At 39.4% G+C, this 14,842-nt stretch overlaps 2 protein-coding genes across 6 annotated transcripts in view; one reads left to right on the forward strand and one right to left on the reverse strand.

The window, feature by feature from the left end:
- The window catches only part of stambpl1 (STAM binding protein-like 1), a 65,062-nt gene extending 54,413 nt beyond the window's left edge, over positions 1–10,649 (forward strand). For 2 of the 3 annotated variants that reach the window (XM_041209462.1, XM_041209463.1), the window contains exons 9-11: positions 1,272–1,384; positions 5,551–5,650; positions 10,298–10,649. In XM_041209462.1, the coding sequence (XP_041065396.1) occupies positions 1,272–1,384; positions 5,551–5,650; positions 10,298–10,354 (270 nt within the window). In that variant the 3' untranslated portion in view covers positions 10,355–10,649. Of the gene's footprint in view, positions 1–1,271; positions 1,389–5,550; positions 5,651–10,297 lie in introns of those variants that run through there. The other variant, XM_041209464.1, reaches the window with a different exon arrangement.
- Positions 10,650–12,376: 1,727 nt separating this feature from the next.
- Positions 12,377–14,842, reverse strand: part of acta2 (actin alpha 2, smooth muscle) — a 39,963-nt gene continuing 37,497 nt past the window's right edge. For all 3 annotated transcript variants that reach the window (XM_041209466.1, XM_041209468.1, XM_041209465.1), the window contains exon 9: positions 12,377–12,703. In XM_041209466.1, coding sequence (XP_041065400.1) covers positions 12,560–12,703 — 144 coding nt within the window. In that variant the 3' untranslated portion in view covers positions 12,377–12,559. The remainder of the gene's footprint in view (positions 12,704–14,842) is intronic.

The following is a 14,842-nucleotide window of genomic DNA, read 5'->3' on the forward strand; positions in this document are numbered from 1 at the left end:
ATGCTTCAGTGTGATTTGGACAAGCTGAGTGAGTGGGCAAATGCATGGCAGATGCAGTATAATGTGGATAAATGTGAGGCTATCTACTTTGATAGCAAAAACAGGAAGGCAGATTATTATCTTAATGGCTATAAATTGAGAGAGGGGAATATGCAACGAGACCTGGGTGTCCTTGTACACCAGTCACTGAAGGTAAGCATGCAGGTGTAGCAGGCGGTAAAGAAGGCAAATGGTATGCTGGCCTTCATAGCCAGAGGATTTGAGTACAGGAACAGGGATGTCTTGCTGTAATTATACAGGGCCTTGGTGAGACCACATCTGGAATATTGTGTGTAGTTTGGCCTCCTTATCTGAGGAAGGATGTTCTTGCTATAGAGGGAGTGCAGCGAAGGTTTACCAGATTGATTCCTGGGATGGCGAGATTACCATATGAGGAGAGATTGAGTCGGTTAGGATTATTTTCACTAGAGTTCAGAAGAATGAGGGGGGATCTCATAGGAACATATAAAATTCTAACAGGACTAGACAGGGTAGATGCAGGAAGGTAGTTCTCAATGGTGGGGGATTCCAGAACCAGGGGTCACAGTCTGAGGATACAGGATAAACCATTTAGGACTGAGATGAGGAGAAATTTCTTCACCCAGAGAGTGGTGAGCCGGTGGAATTCACAACCACAGAAAGTAGTTGAGGCCAAAACATTGTATATTTTCAAGAAGGAGTTAGATATAGCTCTTGGGGTAAAAGGGATCAAAGGATATAGGGAGAAAGCGGGAGCAGGCTATTGAGTTGGATGATCGGCATCCACCTTGTCAAGTCTCCTCAGGATCTTATATATTTCAATAAGATCACCTAAGATCTTCTAAACTCTGTTGGGTATAGACCAACCTGCTCAATCTTTCCTCATATGATATCCCTTTCATTCCAAGAATTAGTTGAGCGAACCTTCTCTGAAATGCTTCGAATACAATTAAATCCTTTTGTAAAGAGATCAAAACTGTACACACAGTACTTTAGATGGAGCCTCACTAAGGCCCTGTACAGCTGTAGCAGCACTTCCTTACAGTTGGGGATCAAGTGTATTTCTTGTTGCATCAACCAAATGTACTGATTCTGTTTGAAGAGATATTCACAGGACTCAATGTCCTGCCCTTCTGATCGAGATAAATGATGTGTTTGCCTAGGCAGAGAGTATAAATGAAGACATGAATACAAAGATTTATCTATGACTTTTGCATTAAACAAGGATTTTTAAGAAAAGTATCTCTTTACAGACTCATCCGACACAGACTGCATTTCTATCAAGTGTGGATCTTCATACTCACTGCTCTTACCAGCTGATGTTGCCAGAGGCCATTGCAATAGTTTGTGCTCCAAAGCACAATGAGTGAGTTGGTTTTATTTTGCACGAGCAATGCAAATTTAAATTGTGACATATATGTAAAAGCCGACAGGCAACTGAACATTTTTGTTTCTGTTTATACTTGTGCTAATCAAAATCTAATAGTCCTGATTTTGTATTTTGGGAACAAATTGGTGTCATTGGAAAAGGAATTATCAGGCTTGAATTAATAGACAACAAAGGGTCATTTTACAAGTCTGTACTTGTACTCTCCCTGCGGGGATCTTTGCCTGCAGAATGCATGTATTGGAAATTTGGATTATGCGACATACTTTGGCTCAGTTGGTAGTACTTTTGCTTCCGAGTCAGGAGGATGTGTGTTTAAGTTCCATGCCAGTGATATGAGTAGAATGTCTAGGCTGCCATTCCAGTGCAGTGCTAAAGGAATGCTATCTGGTTGGAGATGTTGTTTTTGGACGACATTAAACCAAGACCCTATCCTGCCTCTTGGCTAGATGTAAAACATCCACGGCACTATTTTGAAAAAGAGCAGGGGAGTTCTGCTCAATGTTCTGACAATATTTATCCCTGAACCAAAATCACTAAAACAGATTATTCGGCCAGATCACATTGTCGCTTGTATGCAATTTGGCTGCAGCGTTTCCTATGTTCCCACACTGACTACAATTCAAAAGTGCTCTTTGGATTATCCTGAGGCCATGAAAGGTGCCATATAAATACAAGTTCTCTCAATCATGATTGACTAACTAATATAATTGAAAAACTGTGAGCAGGTTCCAGATTTCTGAGATGTACAGTTGGCAGCCAAGGCTTCTGTCAGCATGAGAGTTTGTGAAATGACTACTGACTTTTATAGTTTAGTTTCCTGTATCTATTTAATTTCAGTGATTTTCACTCTTTTGGCCAAGATGGCCAACGGGTAGCATGTTTTCTCAGGTTAATCGGATCTCAGTTGGGACTCAGGGTAGCTCAGGGTCGTGACCCCCATTGAAATGAATGTAGCAGCTTCGAGATATAGTCATTTGTTTCCTGTCAGTGATATCCTGTGCAGTGGTCTGGAAATATTAGGGCAGGAAGGTTTCTTAAAACTGTACAAATATCTTTATAATTACATAGAATATATGGCATAGAAACAGGCCATTCAGTCCAACCAGTCCATGCCAATGTTTATGCTTCAGTTGAATCTCAAAGAATCATAGAATGGTTACAGTACAGAAGAAGGCCATTCAGCCAATCAAGTCTGTGCTGACCCTCTGAAAAAGCAATTCACCTAGTGTCATTTCTCTGCCTTTTCACTGTAATCCTGCAAAAGGTTCCCTTTCGGATAATAATCCAATTCCCTCTTGAATGCCTGGATAAAACCTGCCTCCAACACACTCTCAGGCAGAACCTTCTAGATTCTAACCAGTCGCTATGTAAAAAAGTTTTTCCTCATGTCACCATTGCTTCTTTTCCAATTATCTTAAATCTATGCCCTCAATCCTCCCACCGATGGGAATAGTTTCTCCCTATCTACTTCCAGGCCCTTCATGATTTTGAATACCTCTATCACAACTCCTCTCAACCTTCTCTTCTCCAAGGAGACCAGTCCCAACTTCTGCAATCTTTCTATATAATTGACAATTCTCAAGCCTGGGACCATTCGTGTGAATCTTTTCTGCACCCTTTCTAATGCCTTCACATCTACATCTTCACATCAACAGTGTGGTACCCGGAAATGGACGCAATACTCCAATGAAGGCTGAGCCAGTGTTTTATACAGGTTTAACATAACTTCCTTGCTTTTGTATTCCAAACCCTTATTGATAAAGCTCAGGATGCTGTATGCTTTGTTAACCGCACTCTCAACCAGTCCTGCCACGTTCAATGATTTATGCACACATACACCTCTGCTACTGCACCCACTTTACCCTTTATTTTATATTGTCTCCCTGTGGTCATCCTACCAAAATTAATAATTTCATGCTTCTCTGCATTACATTTTATTTGCCACCTATCCACGAACCGGTGCATGAATTTTTGAAGTTCTACACTATCCTCCTCATGGTTCTCAATATTCCCAAGTTTCGCATCATTCGCGAATTTTGAAAATTTGCCCTGTGAACCAGGGTCCAGGTCATTATTATATATCAGGGAAAGCACTGACTGCTGGGGAGCTCCTCTGTAAACCTTTCTCCAATCCGAAAAACAACCGTTCACCTTTGTTTCCTGTCACTCAGCCAATTTCGTATTCATATTGCTACTGTCCTTTTTATTCCATGAGCTCTAACTTTGCTCACAAGTCTGTTGTGCGGCACTTTATCAAATGTCTTTTGGAAGTCCATGTACACCACATCATTACCCTCATTGTCCCTTTCTGTTTCTTTATCAAAAAACTCAAGCCAATTAGTTAAAGATAAATTAATATTAACAAATACATGCTGGCTTTCCTTAATAGACCCATAGTTGCCCAAGTGTTAATTTTGTCCTGGATTATCATTTTAAAAAGTTTTCCCACCACTGAGGTTAAACTGAATGATGAGATAATTTCTGGGTTTATCTTTACACCCTTTTTGAACAAAGCTTGCAATTCTCCAGTCCTCTGACACCATCCTGAGTCTATATCCCGCGCTCATTTTTCCTCATCTAACTCTATCAGTATAACCCTCTATCCTCTTCTCCCTCAGATGCTTATAACATCCCCTTAAATATACCTATTTGCCTCAACCACTCACTTGGTAGCAAGTTCTACATTCTTACCAGTCTCCAAGTAAAGACGTTTCTTCTGAATTCCCTGTTGGATTTTTTGATGACTATCTTATATTGATGGCCTTCAGTTTTACTCTTTCCCACAAGTAGAAACACTCTCTCTATCTTATCTATCAAAATCTTCCCTAATTTTAAATACCTCTATTATGTAACTTCTGGGTCTTCTCTTTTCAAGGTAAAAGAGACCCAGCCTGTTCATCTTTTCCTGCCAGGTTTAACCTCATGTTTCTGGCATTGTCCATGTAAATCTTGTCTATATCCTCTACATTCTTTTAATAATATGGTGATCAGAACACTATTTCCAAGTGTGGTCTAACCAAGATTTAATATAAGTTTAGCATAACTTTACTTTTCAATTCTACCTCTCTAGAAATAAACCTTAAATCTGATTTTTGCAGCCTTATTAAACTACGTTGTTACTTTTGGTGATTTGTCTATTCATACTCCCGGATCCCTTTTCTCCTTTGCCCTATTTAGATTCTTGTTTTCCAACTAACATGTGATGTGGTATTTTTATGTAGAGGTTAGACGAGTACTTTTTAAAAAATTTGTTCATGGAATGTGGGCGTCGCTGGCTAGGTCAGCATTTATTGCCCATCCCTAATTGCCTTTGTAAGAGTCAACTACATACATTACTGTGGGTCTGGAGCCACATGTAGGACAGACCTGGTAAGGACAGCAGATATCCTTCCCTAACAGATGCCAGTGAACCAGATAGGTTTTTACAACAATTGGCAATGGTTTCATGGTCATAATCAGACTTTTAATTCCAGATTTTTGTTGGATACAAACTTCATCTGCCGTGGGATTCAAACCCCTGGTTCCCAAGGGCATTACCCTGGGTCTCTGGAATAATAGTCCAGTGACAATACTGCTATGCCACTGCCTCCCTCTTTTGAGCATGAACCATGCATCTTGGATTTTCCCTTTCCTTTTAAAACAACATGTATCAGAATTTCTTTTCCTTCCCTCACAAATAATGAACTTAACTGTGGCTATTCACATTAACATTGAGTATAAAAAAATGAGAAGGTTTAACGTCTTTATTTTATTCCTTCTGGTTTTTCAATCTTCACTGAGCACCATTCCTTACTGAAGGATGGGCAGGCAACTGTTGCCAAGCAGGCCTGCACCAATTGGTCTGGGAGTGTCCCAAGGTGACTCGTATTCAATCATTGTTCCTTGAGGAGAAGCGACGATCACAGTTGCAGGCATAAGCTTGAACATGGCCATTTAGCAGCACCACAGCCCTGCTGCTGGGGTTATCTATATATCTATATTTTAAAAATTTCACATTTGGAATTTGTGTAAATGTTTTGCGTACAATTGAAGCTTCTGTGTTTGCATTAATAGCTTGAATTATGCCATATGTCTGCATATGATTTATTTAGCTTTGAATGATGTCATCAATTTTTATTGATTGAACTTCTGATATTTTCTAGAACTGGAGCCTTCCGGCTGACTCCTGCAGGAATACAGGAGGTGTCCGCCTGTCGAAAGAAAGGGTTTCACCCACATTCTAAGGAACCAGCACTATATCAAGTATGTTTACTGTATTTAATATGAGATTCAGTTATCATTTCTTGCTTTGAACAGCTGGTGTTACACTTTTGAATTTAATTTTAAGAATTAAGCTTGGGATGTTGTAAGCTAAAATTTTTAGGAGAAACATTCTTAAAATAAGCCCAAATTATGTAGTTACCTAATCAATTTAGTTCATGTGAAGTTATCCAAATTGTGTAGTGTCGCTTGAAGTGTACTGAAACATGAAATATGAAGTCACGGCCCTGTGATCTGTGATACTGATTAGGCTTCACTCCTGCTGCAGTGAAGTAGCATCCCTGTGTCAAGCCATACTTTAAAAGAAATGAACTTCAATTTTGAATATGGCCTTTGTCTATCAATGTTCGCCCTTCTTCTTCTGAAATTACTGGCTCCCGAATAAGGTACAGTTCCACAATGCACCTCATTCTCTGCTAACTTAACCAAGTGGTCATAATTCTTGAGTGCATGTAAAAGCAGAGCATGATTAGCTCATTTCTCAAATAATCAACAACAATAAGGCAAAAAGACCAAAGTTTAAGGAAAATTAACAGATAGGCTGGGAAGGTCATAAATATGGGAACAAATATTTAAATCATTAAAGGTTATCATTGATTTAAAAATAATCTTGCACTGTATATAAAATAAGCTTTACAATAGATAATATAGAGTTATTCTCTGAAAACAAATGCAAGTTTTAATATATCATTTGACGGTTGCATATGCAAATCCTTGTGATGCAGGCATTCATCATATCCTTGACATAAATACTGAATTAGTAGCAAAATAATAGCAGAAAATGCTGGAAATAATCAGCAGTTCAGGCAGCACTCTGGAGAGAGAGAGAGAGTTAGTGTTTCAGATCGATGACCTTTTGTCCGAGCGGGGGTAAGTTAGAGATGTAACAGGCTAAAGCAAGTACAGAGACATCGAAATGGGGAAAGGTGGGGTGGGGAGGAGTACAAACAGCACTGTCTGATACGGTGGAGGGCAGCAGAGATTAAATGACAACAGGGATGTTGGCGCAAGGCAAAAGGGGATGGCAATGAGACAAGTAAAGAAACAATAGATAGGTCTGGAGGAGGTGTAAATGGGTAAAAGAGGAATCATCACCGACAGCTGTTGTCCAAAGCAAAATAGGGCAGTCTAATCAAAGGCTTTGCTGCTGTTCCCCCCAGGGTTTACACTGAGCTTAATTGGAACACTGTAGGCGACCGAGGTCAGAGGTTGGAATGAAAGAGAGGCAGAGAATTAAAATGACAGGTGACCAGAAGCTTGAGGTCATGCTTGCAGACTGAACAGGGGTGCTTCTCAAAGTGGTCACCCAATTTGTGTTGATTTCCCAAGTGTAGAGGAGACCGCATTACAGGCAGCGAATACAGTATGCTAAATTGAAAGAAGTACAAGTGAATCACTGTTTCACATGGAAGTAGCATTTGAGGCCTTAAATAGGCAGAAGGGAGGAGGTAACAGGACAGGTATTGCATTTCCTGTGCTTGTATGGGAAAGTGCTGTGGGAAGAGAAGCTGGTGTTGGGGGTGATTGAGGTGTGAACTTGGAATCACAGACCAAATAGTCCCTTTGGAATGCTGAAAGCAAGTGGGTATATACGTGCGGTGGTGGCCTCATGCTGGAGATGGTGGCGGATGATCCATTGAATGTGGAGGCTGACGAGGAACCCTATCATGATTCCAGGAGGGAGGACAGGGAGAGAGGGCAGAAGTGCAGGAAATGGAACATGTATGATTGAGACCCTATCAACTAAGGTGGAGGGAAATCCTTAGTTAGAGCCAAGCACACCGTATTCGATGATCACAATGCAGTCTCCTGTACACTGGAGAGACCAAATGCAAATTGGATGGCCATTTTATCGAGCATCTTCCTTCCAACTATGGGAATGACCCTGGCCTTATGGTCACCTGTCATTTCAATTCCCTGCCCCTCTACCACTCTGACCTCTCTGCCCTTGGCCTCCTAAACAGTTCCAAGGAAGCTCAATGCATTCTCGAGGAATAGCACCTAATCTCTGGACCAGGCACTTGATAGTTTCTGGACTCATCCTTGAGTTCAATAATTTTGAATCTTAACCTCCTCCCTCATTTCTTTTTGAGTAGCAGCAGTTAGTGATGACCTTGCTTTACCTAGTCACACCTCCTCGAGACCCATCTTTTTTTCCTTACGTTCCATTACCACCCCCTTTTGCCTTGCACCATCACCCCTTTTGTCATTTAATTGCACCTGACTTCCACAGACATTGCCTTCTGTCCTTTCCTCCCCTCTCCCTTTCCCTATCTCTGTACTTGCTTAAAAATTAAGTTTTTTTTCCAGTTTTGACAGTAACTCATAGCCATGAAACCTTAACTCTGATTCTCTCTCCACAGATTCTGTCTGACCTGCTGAGCATTTCCAGCACTTTCTGCATTTATTTCAGACTTCCAGCACCTGCAGCATTTTGCTTTTGTATTGGCAAAACAGTTGCTTCATTTTTATAAATTTATTCCTTCATGGGATGCAGGCATTGCTGGCTAACCATCATTTACTGCCCATCCCTAATTGCCCTTGTGAAGGTGGTGGTGAGCTGCCTTCTTGAACCGCTGCAATCCGTGTGGTGTAGGTACATCCACAGTGCTGTTAGGGAGGGAGTTCCAGGATTTTGACCCAGCGACAGTGAAGGAACGGCGATATATTTCCAAGTCAGGATGGTGAGTGACTTGGAGGGGAATTTCCAGGTGGTGGTGTTCTCATCTATCTGCTGCCCTTGTCCTTCTAGGTGGTAGAGGTCATGGGTTCAGAAGGTGCTCTTGATGAAGTCTTGAGCTGCTGCAGTGCATCTTGTAGATGGTACACACTGCTGCCACTCAGCATCAATGGTGGAAGGATTGAATGTTAAAGGTGGTGGATGGGGTGCCAATTGAGAGGGCTGCTTTGTCCTGGATGGTGTCAAGCTTCTTGAATGTTGTTGGGTCTGGACTCATCCAGGCAAGTGGGAATTATTCCATCACATTCCTGACTTATGCCTTGTAGATGGTGGACAGGATTTGAGGAGTCAGGAGTTGAGTTACTTGGTGCAGAATTCCCTGCCTCTGACCTGCTCTTGTAGCCACACTATTTATATGGCTGGTCCAGTTCTGTTTATGGTCAATGGTAACCCCCAGGATGTTGATAATGGGGGGTACAGCGATGGTAATGCCATTGAATGTCAAAGGGATATAGTTAGTTTTCTCTCTTGTTTGAGGTGGTCATTGCCTGGCACTTGTGTGGCTTGAATGCTGCTTGCTAGTTATCAGCCCAAACCTGGATATTGTCCAGGTCTTGCTGCATTTGGACCTGAACTGCTTCAGTATCTGAGGAGTTATGAATGGTGCTGAACATTATGCAATCATCAGTGACCATTCCCACTTCTGACCTTACGATGAGGGAAGGTCATTGATGAAGCAGCTGAAGATAGTTGGGCCGAGGACACTATCCTGATGAATTCCTGCAGGGATGTTCTGGGACTGAGATGATTGATCTCCAACAATCACAATCATCTTCCTTTGTGTTAGGTATAACTCCAACAAACAGAGAGTTTTCCCATTGATTCCCATTGGCTTCAGTTTTGCTAAGGCTCCTTGATGCCACACTCAGTCAAATGTGGCTTTGATGTCAAGGGCAGTCACTCTCACCTCACCTCTTGAGTTCAGCTCTTGTGTCTATGTTTGGACCAAGGCTGTAATGAGGTCAGGAGCTGAGTGGCCCTGGAGGACCCAAACTGAGCATCAATGAGCACATTATTGCTAAGTGCCGCTTGATATCACTGTCAATGACACTTTCCATCACTTTGCTGATTTAATCGGATTACAATTGCATTTGATTTTAAGCACAAGTAAATTACATGTAAAAATGTACCAGACCATCTCCGATAGAATTGCTCCCAATATGTCTGAGGACAAATTGTTTGCAAGCTGTAATGTGGGGTGTTATCAATGAAGTGTGATGGGAAAATATTATTGGGAATGCGTGCTATATGCAAGACTTCTATTATATTTCAGCATAGAGCAGTCCTTCTATTAATTTGTTTTTTCTTTCTTTATTCTGTCATGCCTTGGTTTCGCTTGCCATCTTCATGTCTCCAACTAATGTACACCAACAACTTGCATTTAAGCTATGCTTTTAGGATAAATATCTCAGACAAGAACTGACACTGAATCAAAGGAGGATTTATTGGGAAGGGTAACAAGGATCTTGATCACAGCAGCAGATTTTTCCGAGCTTTCCGAAAGGGCAGTGAAGGGTGGGGAAAGATTTAGTGAGGGAATTCGAAAGCTTACAGCCTAGATTGCTGATGGTGTGGCTGCCACGGGTGGGTCGGGGAGGGGTGCTTAGGGTGTGGTGGATGAGGAAACACAAAAGGCTAGAGTTGGAGGCTTTAACAAAAAAATTACAGAGAAAAGGAATAAAATGTTACAGGTAGAAACCATGAAGCACCCACATAATGAATAATAAAATCCATTATACAATTAAAAAGAAGACTGAAGAGTTGAAGAAATACATAGTATTCGTTGGGAGCTTTGCTCTAGAGGTTTGCTTGTTTAATACCGGCTTGTTTATTACAGTACTGTGTGAGCAGAAATGTACATGTCAAACTCATGACTGATTCTGTTTCAGACTTGCAAGCACATCGTTGTAAAAGATATGAATATAATCATCTTGGACATGAGGTGACAACGTGAGCCTACTACATTCTTGAAACCTGTATAAATTATTTCTACTGTAAGAATAAACAATATGTTTCCTTCAAGTTTTTATGACCAGTTTCAGCCAACTGGATTATTTAACACTCTTTTTGTACATTCGGGTTAAATAAGTTATACCGGTGGTTAATATTTCTTTTTGAAATGCACCAAGTATTTCACTTGTATAATGTGAAATTACAAATGCTAGTTATCCAAAAGAAAGTGTTTATAAAATTGAACCTGAACTACACTCAGAAGCCAATAAATGCAGTTTGTTTCTTTGGTATGTGCTTTTCTATTTTGGTTTTGGATTTAGAAGTGCAATCCAGCAAAAGTTAATACTCTTCCAGATGGCATTTTGGGTCATCATTGAATATTAGGGCATTCCCCATGATATTATCCAACTGCCACCAGATTTAGCCATCTGTTTGATCCCATGTTGACTGGGTCACATAAAATCATCATGTTTATTTTTGCCGAAGCAAAACTTTCCAGGCCAGTGTCACCAAGAGAAATTGCTGACTAGTCACAGGTGTGGCTGCAGTGATACTGTTTTAACCACATCCACTAATCCATATACTCACACAATATAAGTAAATGTACTCTGCGTGAGTATGCTTAATTAATGCACATCTTTCATCATTCAGTAACTAAAAACACTTGCACACTCTGCTTTCTGCTTCCTATTTGCCAACAAACACCCAGAAGGGTTTTAGTTCACCTGTCCAACAACTGTGACTTAATTTTGATACACTAATCAGAAATGCATTTGGGCACATCTGGATTCTCAATTATTCACATGTGGCTACTGCATTGGACAACACTGTTCTATCAGTTGTCTCTTTAACAAATTCCCAGCTGAATTCATAAATTTTTTCGTAATTTGTAACCTAACACTGAGAGAATGGGGATAAAGCATCACGTGACCAATGCTGTGCTTTTTAACATATTAATTCTTGTGAGATGTACCCGCTTGTGAACACATATATTTGCTGTACAGGATTAGCTGGGTTTTAGGAAGCAGCTACATTATATACTGTAAATATTGCATCAAATTTGCAGTATCAATTACTTAGATAATGGTTATATATTTGCTAACAAATTTACAATATAGAAATGATGAAAGTACACCCCATTATTTTTTTTATTTTACTTGCAACCTATTTATTCACGTCCAAAATTAATTTTCTCTAATAGTTTAAGGGAAATTAACTAGTTTAAAGGAACAGTTTACACCAATGGGAATGATACTCAATTAGCAATGTAACGGATTATTACTGAAGTCAATACAGAGTACTTTAAATGTAACACTTACAATAACTTTTTATACTGAGTCGATATATGTATCAAACATGAAGGTTTTACCAAATGTTACTCCTGCTTTGTTCCCATATAATGAGAATATCTAAAGAGTTAAGGGGAACAGATTTGTAGCCTTATCACATTGTACAAATTTCTTTGGTTTTCATGATACAGTACTGATAGTCACTTGTAATACTTATACTTTCAATAGGTCTGATTTGAGTGATCAGAATTGAATAACAAAATGAAAAAATAGCAATGGGCGCTCCCATTGAATATTTTTTATAAATTGGATTATTAGATTATCTTAACTGCACAAAACACACCTGAATTCAGAAACCCAGTGGACTGCTTGAATCAAGCATCCCCTGCAACAATTTATTAAACCATAATTTTCAGCATTAAACCCAAGATAACTATATTTCTCAGAAGAAAGTAAAAGCAGACAAGGGTTAGTGAAAGGAGATGTAGACGTTTGAGGAAAATGTGGACAGATCTCATATAAATCTACCAATAGGAGGTTGTTTAATCTGAAAGTTTCAAACCGATTTTAAAATAAAAGGCAACAGCTTGAAATAAATAAACCAAGATAAAGCTTAAATTTCCCCTGGCATGTTTGTTTCTAGTTATGTCAGACTAGTTAGTCATCATGCTGCTAAATAAATAGGTGTTGAATATTTCAGGAAACACAAGACAATTGTGAATATACTGGCAGCACATTCTGACTTTATTTTAAAAACTCCCATTCATTCAGTTAAAGCAACAGCTAATGTCTAGTGACAGAGAAATGGAATGAAAATAGTAGAAAGTTTGTTTGTCTAATTGCACATTCACAGTTTTCTTGTTGCAAAAAGATACAAAAAAGACAGAAGGAGAGAGGAGAGACGATGGTTTAAAAGCATTTGCGGTGTACAATAGATGGACCAGCCTCATCGTATTCAGGCTTGCTAATCCACATCTGCTGGAAGGTGGAGAGGGAGGCCAGGATGGAGCCACCAATCCAGACTGAGTACTTGCGCTCAGGAGGAGCAATGATCTGTTATAAAAGGTACATAGCAAAATGATAAGAATGACTTATACATAAACACTTTTCAATCACAGCTTAATGAATTAATAGACAAGGTTCGCTTGTTCAGTCGTCTCTGAGAAAGTGGGTTCCTACTGAATATTTATTTTTCTTCCCCATATTCAGATGGACAGCTGACTGCGTGACTGTAATCCCAGGTGCTTATTGTTGTTTTTTGCTTCCTTTCCATGAGGAAGTGCCTCACCCTTTGGAACTTCACCGTGTGGAGAGTTTAAGAGTATTGCAAATGCAAGCGTATTTGCTGGTGCTGCCTGCTGTCAGTTCTGCTCTGTGGTAATAATCTTGCCTTTTTTAAATCAAAAGGCTCTACTTCAGCACTTAAGGTGCTGGCTTTACAGTACTGAGGGACTACTGAATTTTCAGAGATGCTATCTTTTGGCTGAGATGTTAAAGTGGTGTCATGTCTTCCTACTCAGTTGGAAATAAAAAGCCTCCTCACACTAATTAAAGAAAAACAAAGTGATCTTAGTATCATAACTAATAACTAACCTCCTGTCTGCCCCAAACAAACCCACCCAAATAGATTAGCTGGTATTTATCTTGCAAACCATTTGTGGGCCCTTGCTGTGCCCTAATTAGCTGTTGTGTTTGTCTATGAACCAAGGGTATACCAAAAGTAATTCAGCTGTGAATTGCTTTGGGCCATCTCAGGATATGAAATGTGCTATATAAATGTGAATTCTTACTTTCACTTATGCTGTGAATGGGTTGGCGACTGTAATATTGTAAGGAATATTGGTTTTGCAGTAGCCCTAATTATAAATGCACATTAGATCCTTGCCAAGGTGGACTGAAAGACTCCGATGCTCCCCACAACACATTTACAAAGCTATCTGCATAGTCAACTAGCTTCTTTTGGATCAGAGGTAAAATCTCCAATTCCTATAAATAAAAAGCTGCTTGTAGCCAGTCCAAACAGCTGATTAAAGTGTAGCTTAACCTGGAATATTCTTTAGAAGTTATGCCATCATTAATAAGGCTTACTACAAGAAGAAGTATGAGAGAACTTGTTATCTGATGGCTTGAAGTAGACTTAAAAAGTGAATCTATTCTAACTAGCAACAGCAAAGGTTATAAAGTCTTTTTACATTGTGACAGCTAAACTGATAATTTTAATGCACCCAAAAGCCAATGCTAAAATATATTTCTGTGCTCCTTTTAATTTTTTTTTGCCTTCCTTGGTCACTTCCGCTCTGCATCGTCAGTCGGCACCATTCCCTGGCTGAGTGGTCAGACAGATAAATTGCACCAATACTACTTTTCAGCTGGTCTCAGGAGATGTACACAATGATTCTCTTTCTCTATCTAGGGGGAAAACATGCCTAGGGGGTCAAGGTCAGAACTTGGATGAATAGTGAGGGTGAAATCATTTCTTAGCTATCCATTCTGCTGTTCATTTCTGATATCTTCAGATAAAAAGATATATAGTATTTTAAAAAGTACAGTTATTTAAAGTTAATAGAATATTCAAAAAAGCACTTTGAACTTTATCAGAAATCTGCAATAAGTAAAAAAGAAATTTGTAGGTTTGTTTTTAACATTTAACCCATGTGGAATCTCTCCTGCTGAATATCAATAAAGTATCTATCTAATAGGAAGCACATCTTATCAGTAAAAATATTTAACATAGATCTTTTATGAATTGGGCCAAGAAACTCCTTAACATTACCTTGTTTAGACCAAGAGATTAAAGTATACTGTGTACATTTATTAAGATAGTTGTGACACTGAAGCACTAAAGTCTATATAATAGTCAAATATTGAATAGTTAAGATCAGTTGGGATTGGAATTAAATAATTTACACATCACTCTATTTTCAGTTTTAATTATATGCTTTATAAGAGGATTTACCAATGGAATGGATGTTGGTGCAACTTTGCTTCCACATATATTCTCTTTGCATTGCACTCTGTTATAAGATACCTATAGGTGCCATTGAAATTATGCATTGAGTGTCATCTGATGTTTCTGGTAACATTCATTTGACTACATGGTCCTAACCTCAACATGGAAGTGATTTCTGCCTTGTTCTGGCTTAAGCACTTCACTCATGGAAACAAATATTTCTCATCTCTTTGCCCCATATT

This window comes from Carcharodon carcharias, chromosome 17 (genome assembly GCF_017639515.1).
Source record: "Carcharodon carcharias isolate sCarCar2 chromosome 17, sCarCar2.pri, whole genome shotgun sequence".
Taxonomy (NCBI): Eukaryota; Metazoa; Chordata; class Chondrichthyes; order Lamniformes; family Lamnidae; genus Carcharodon; species Carcharodon carcharias.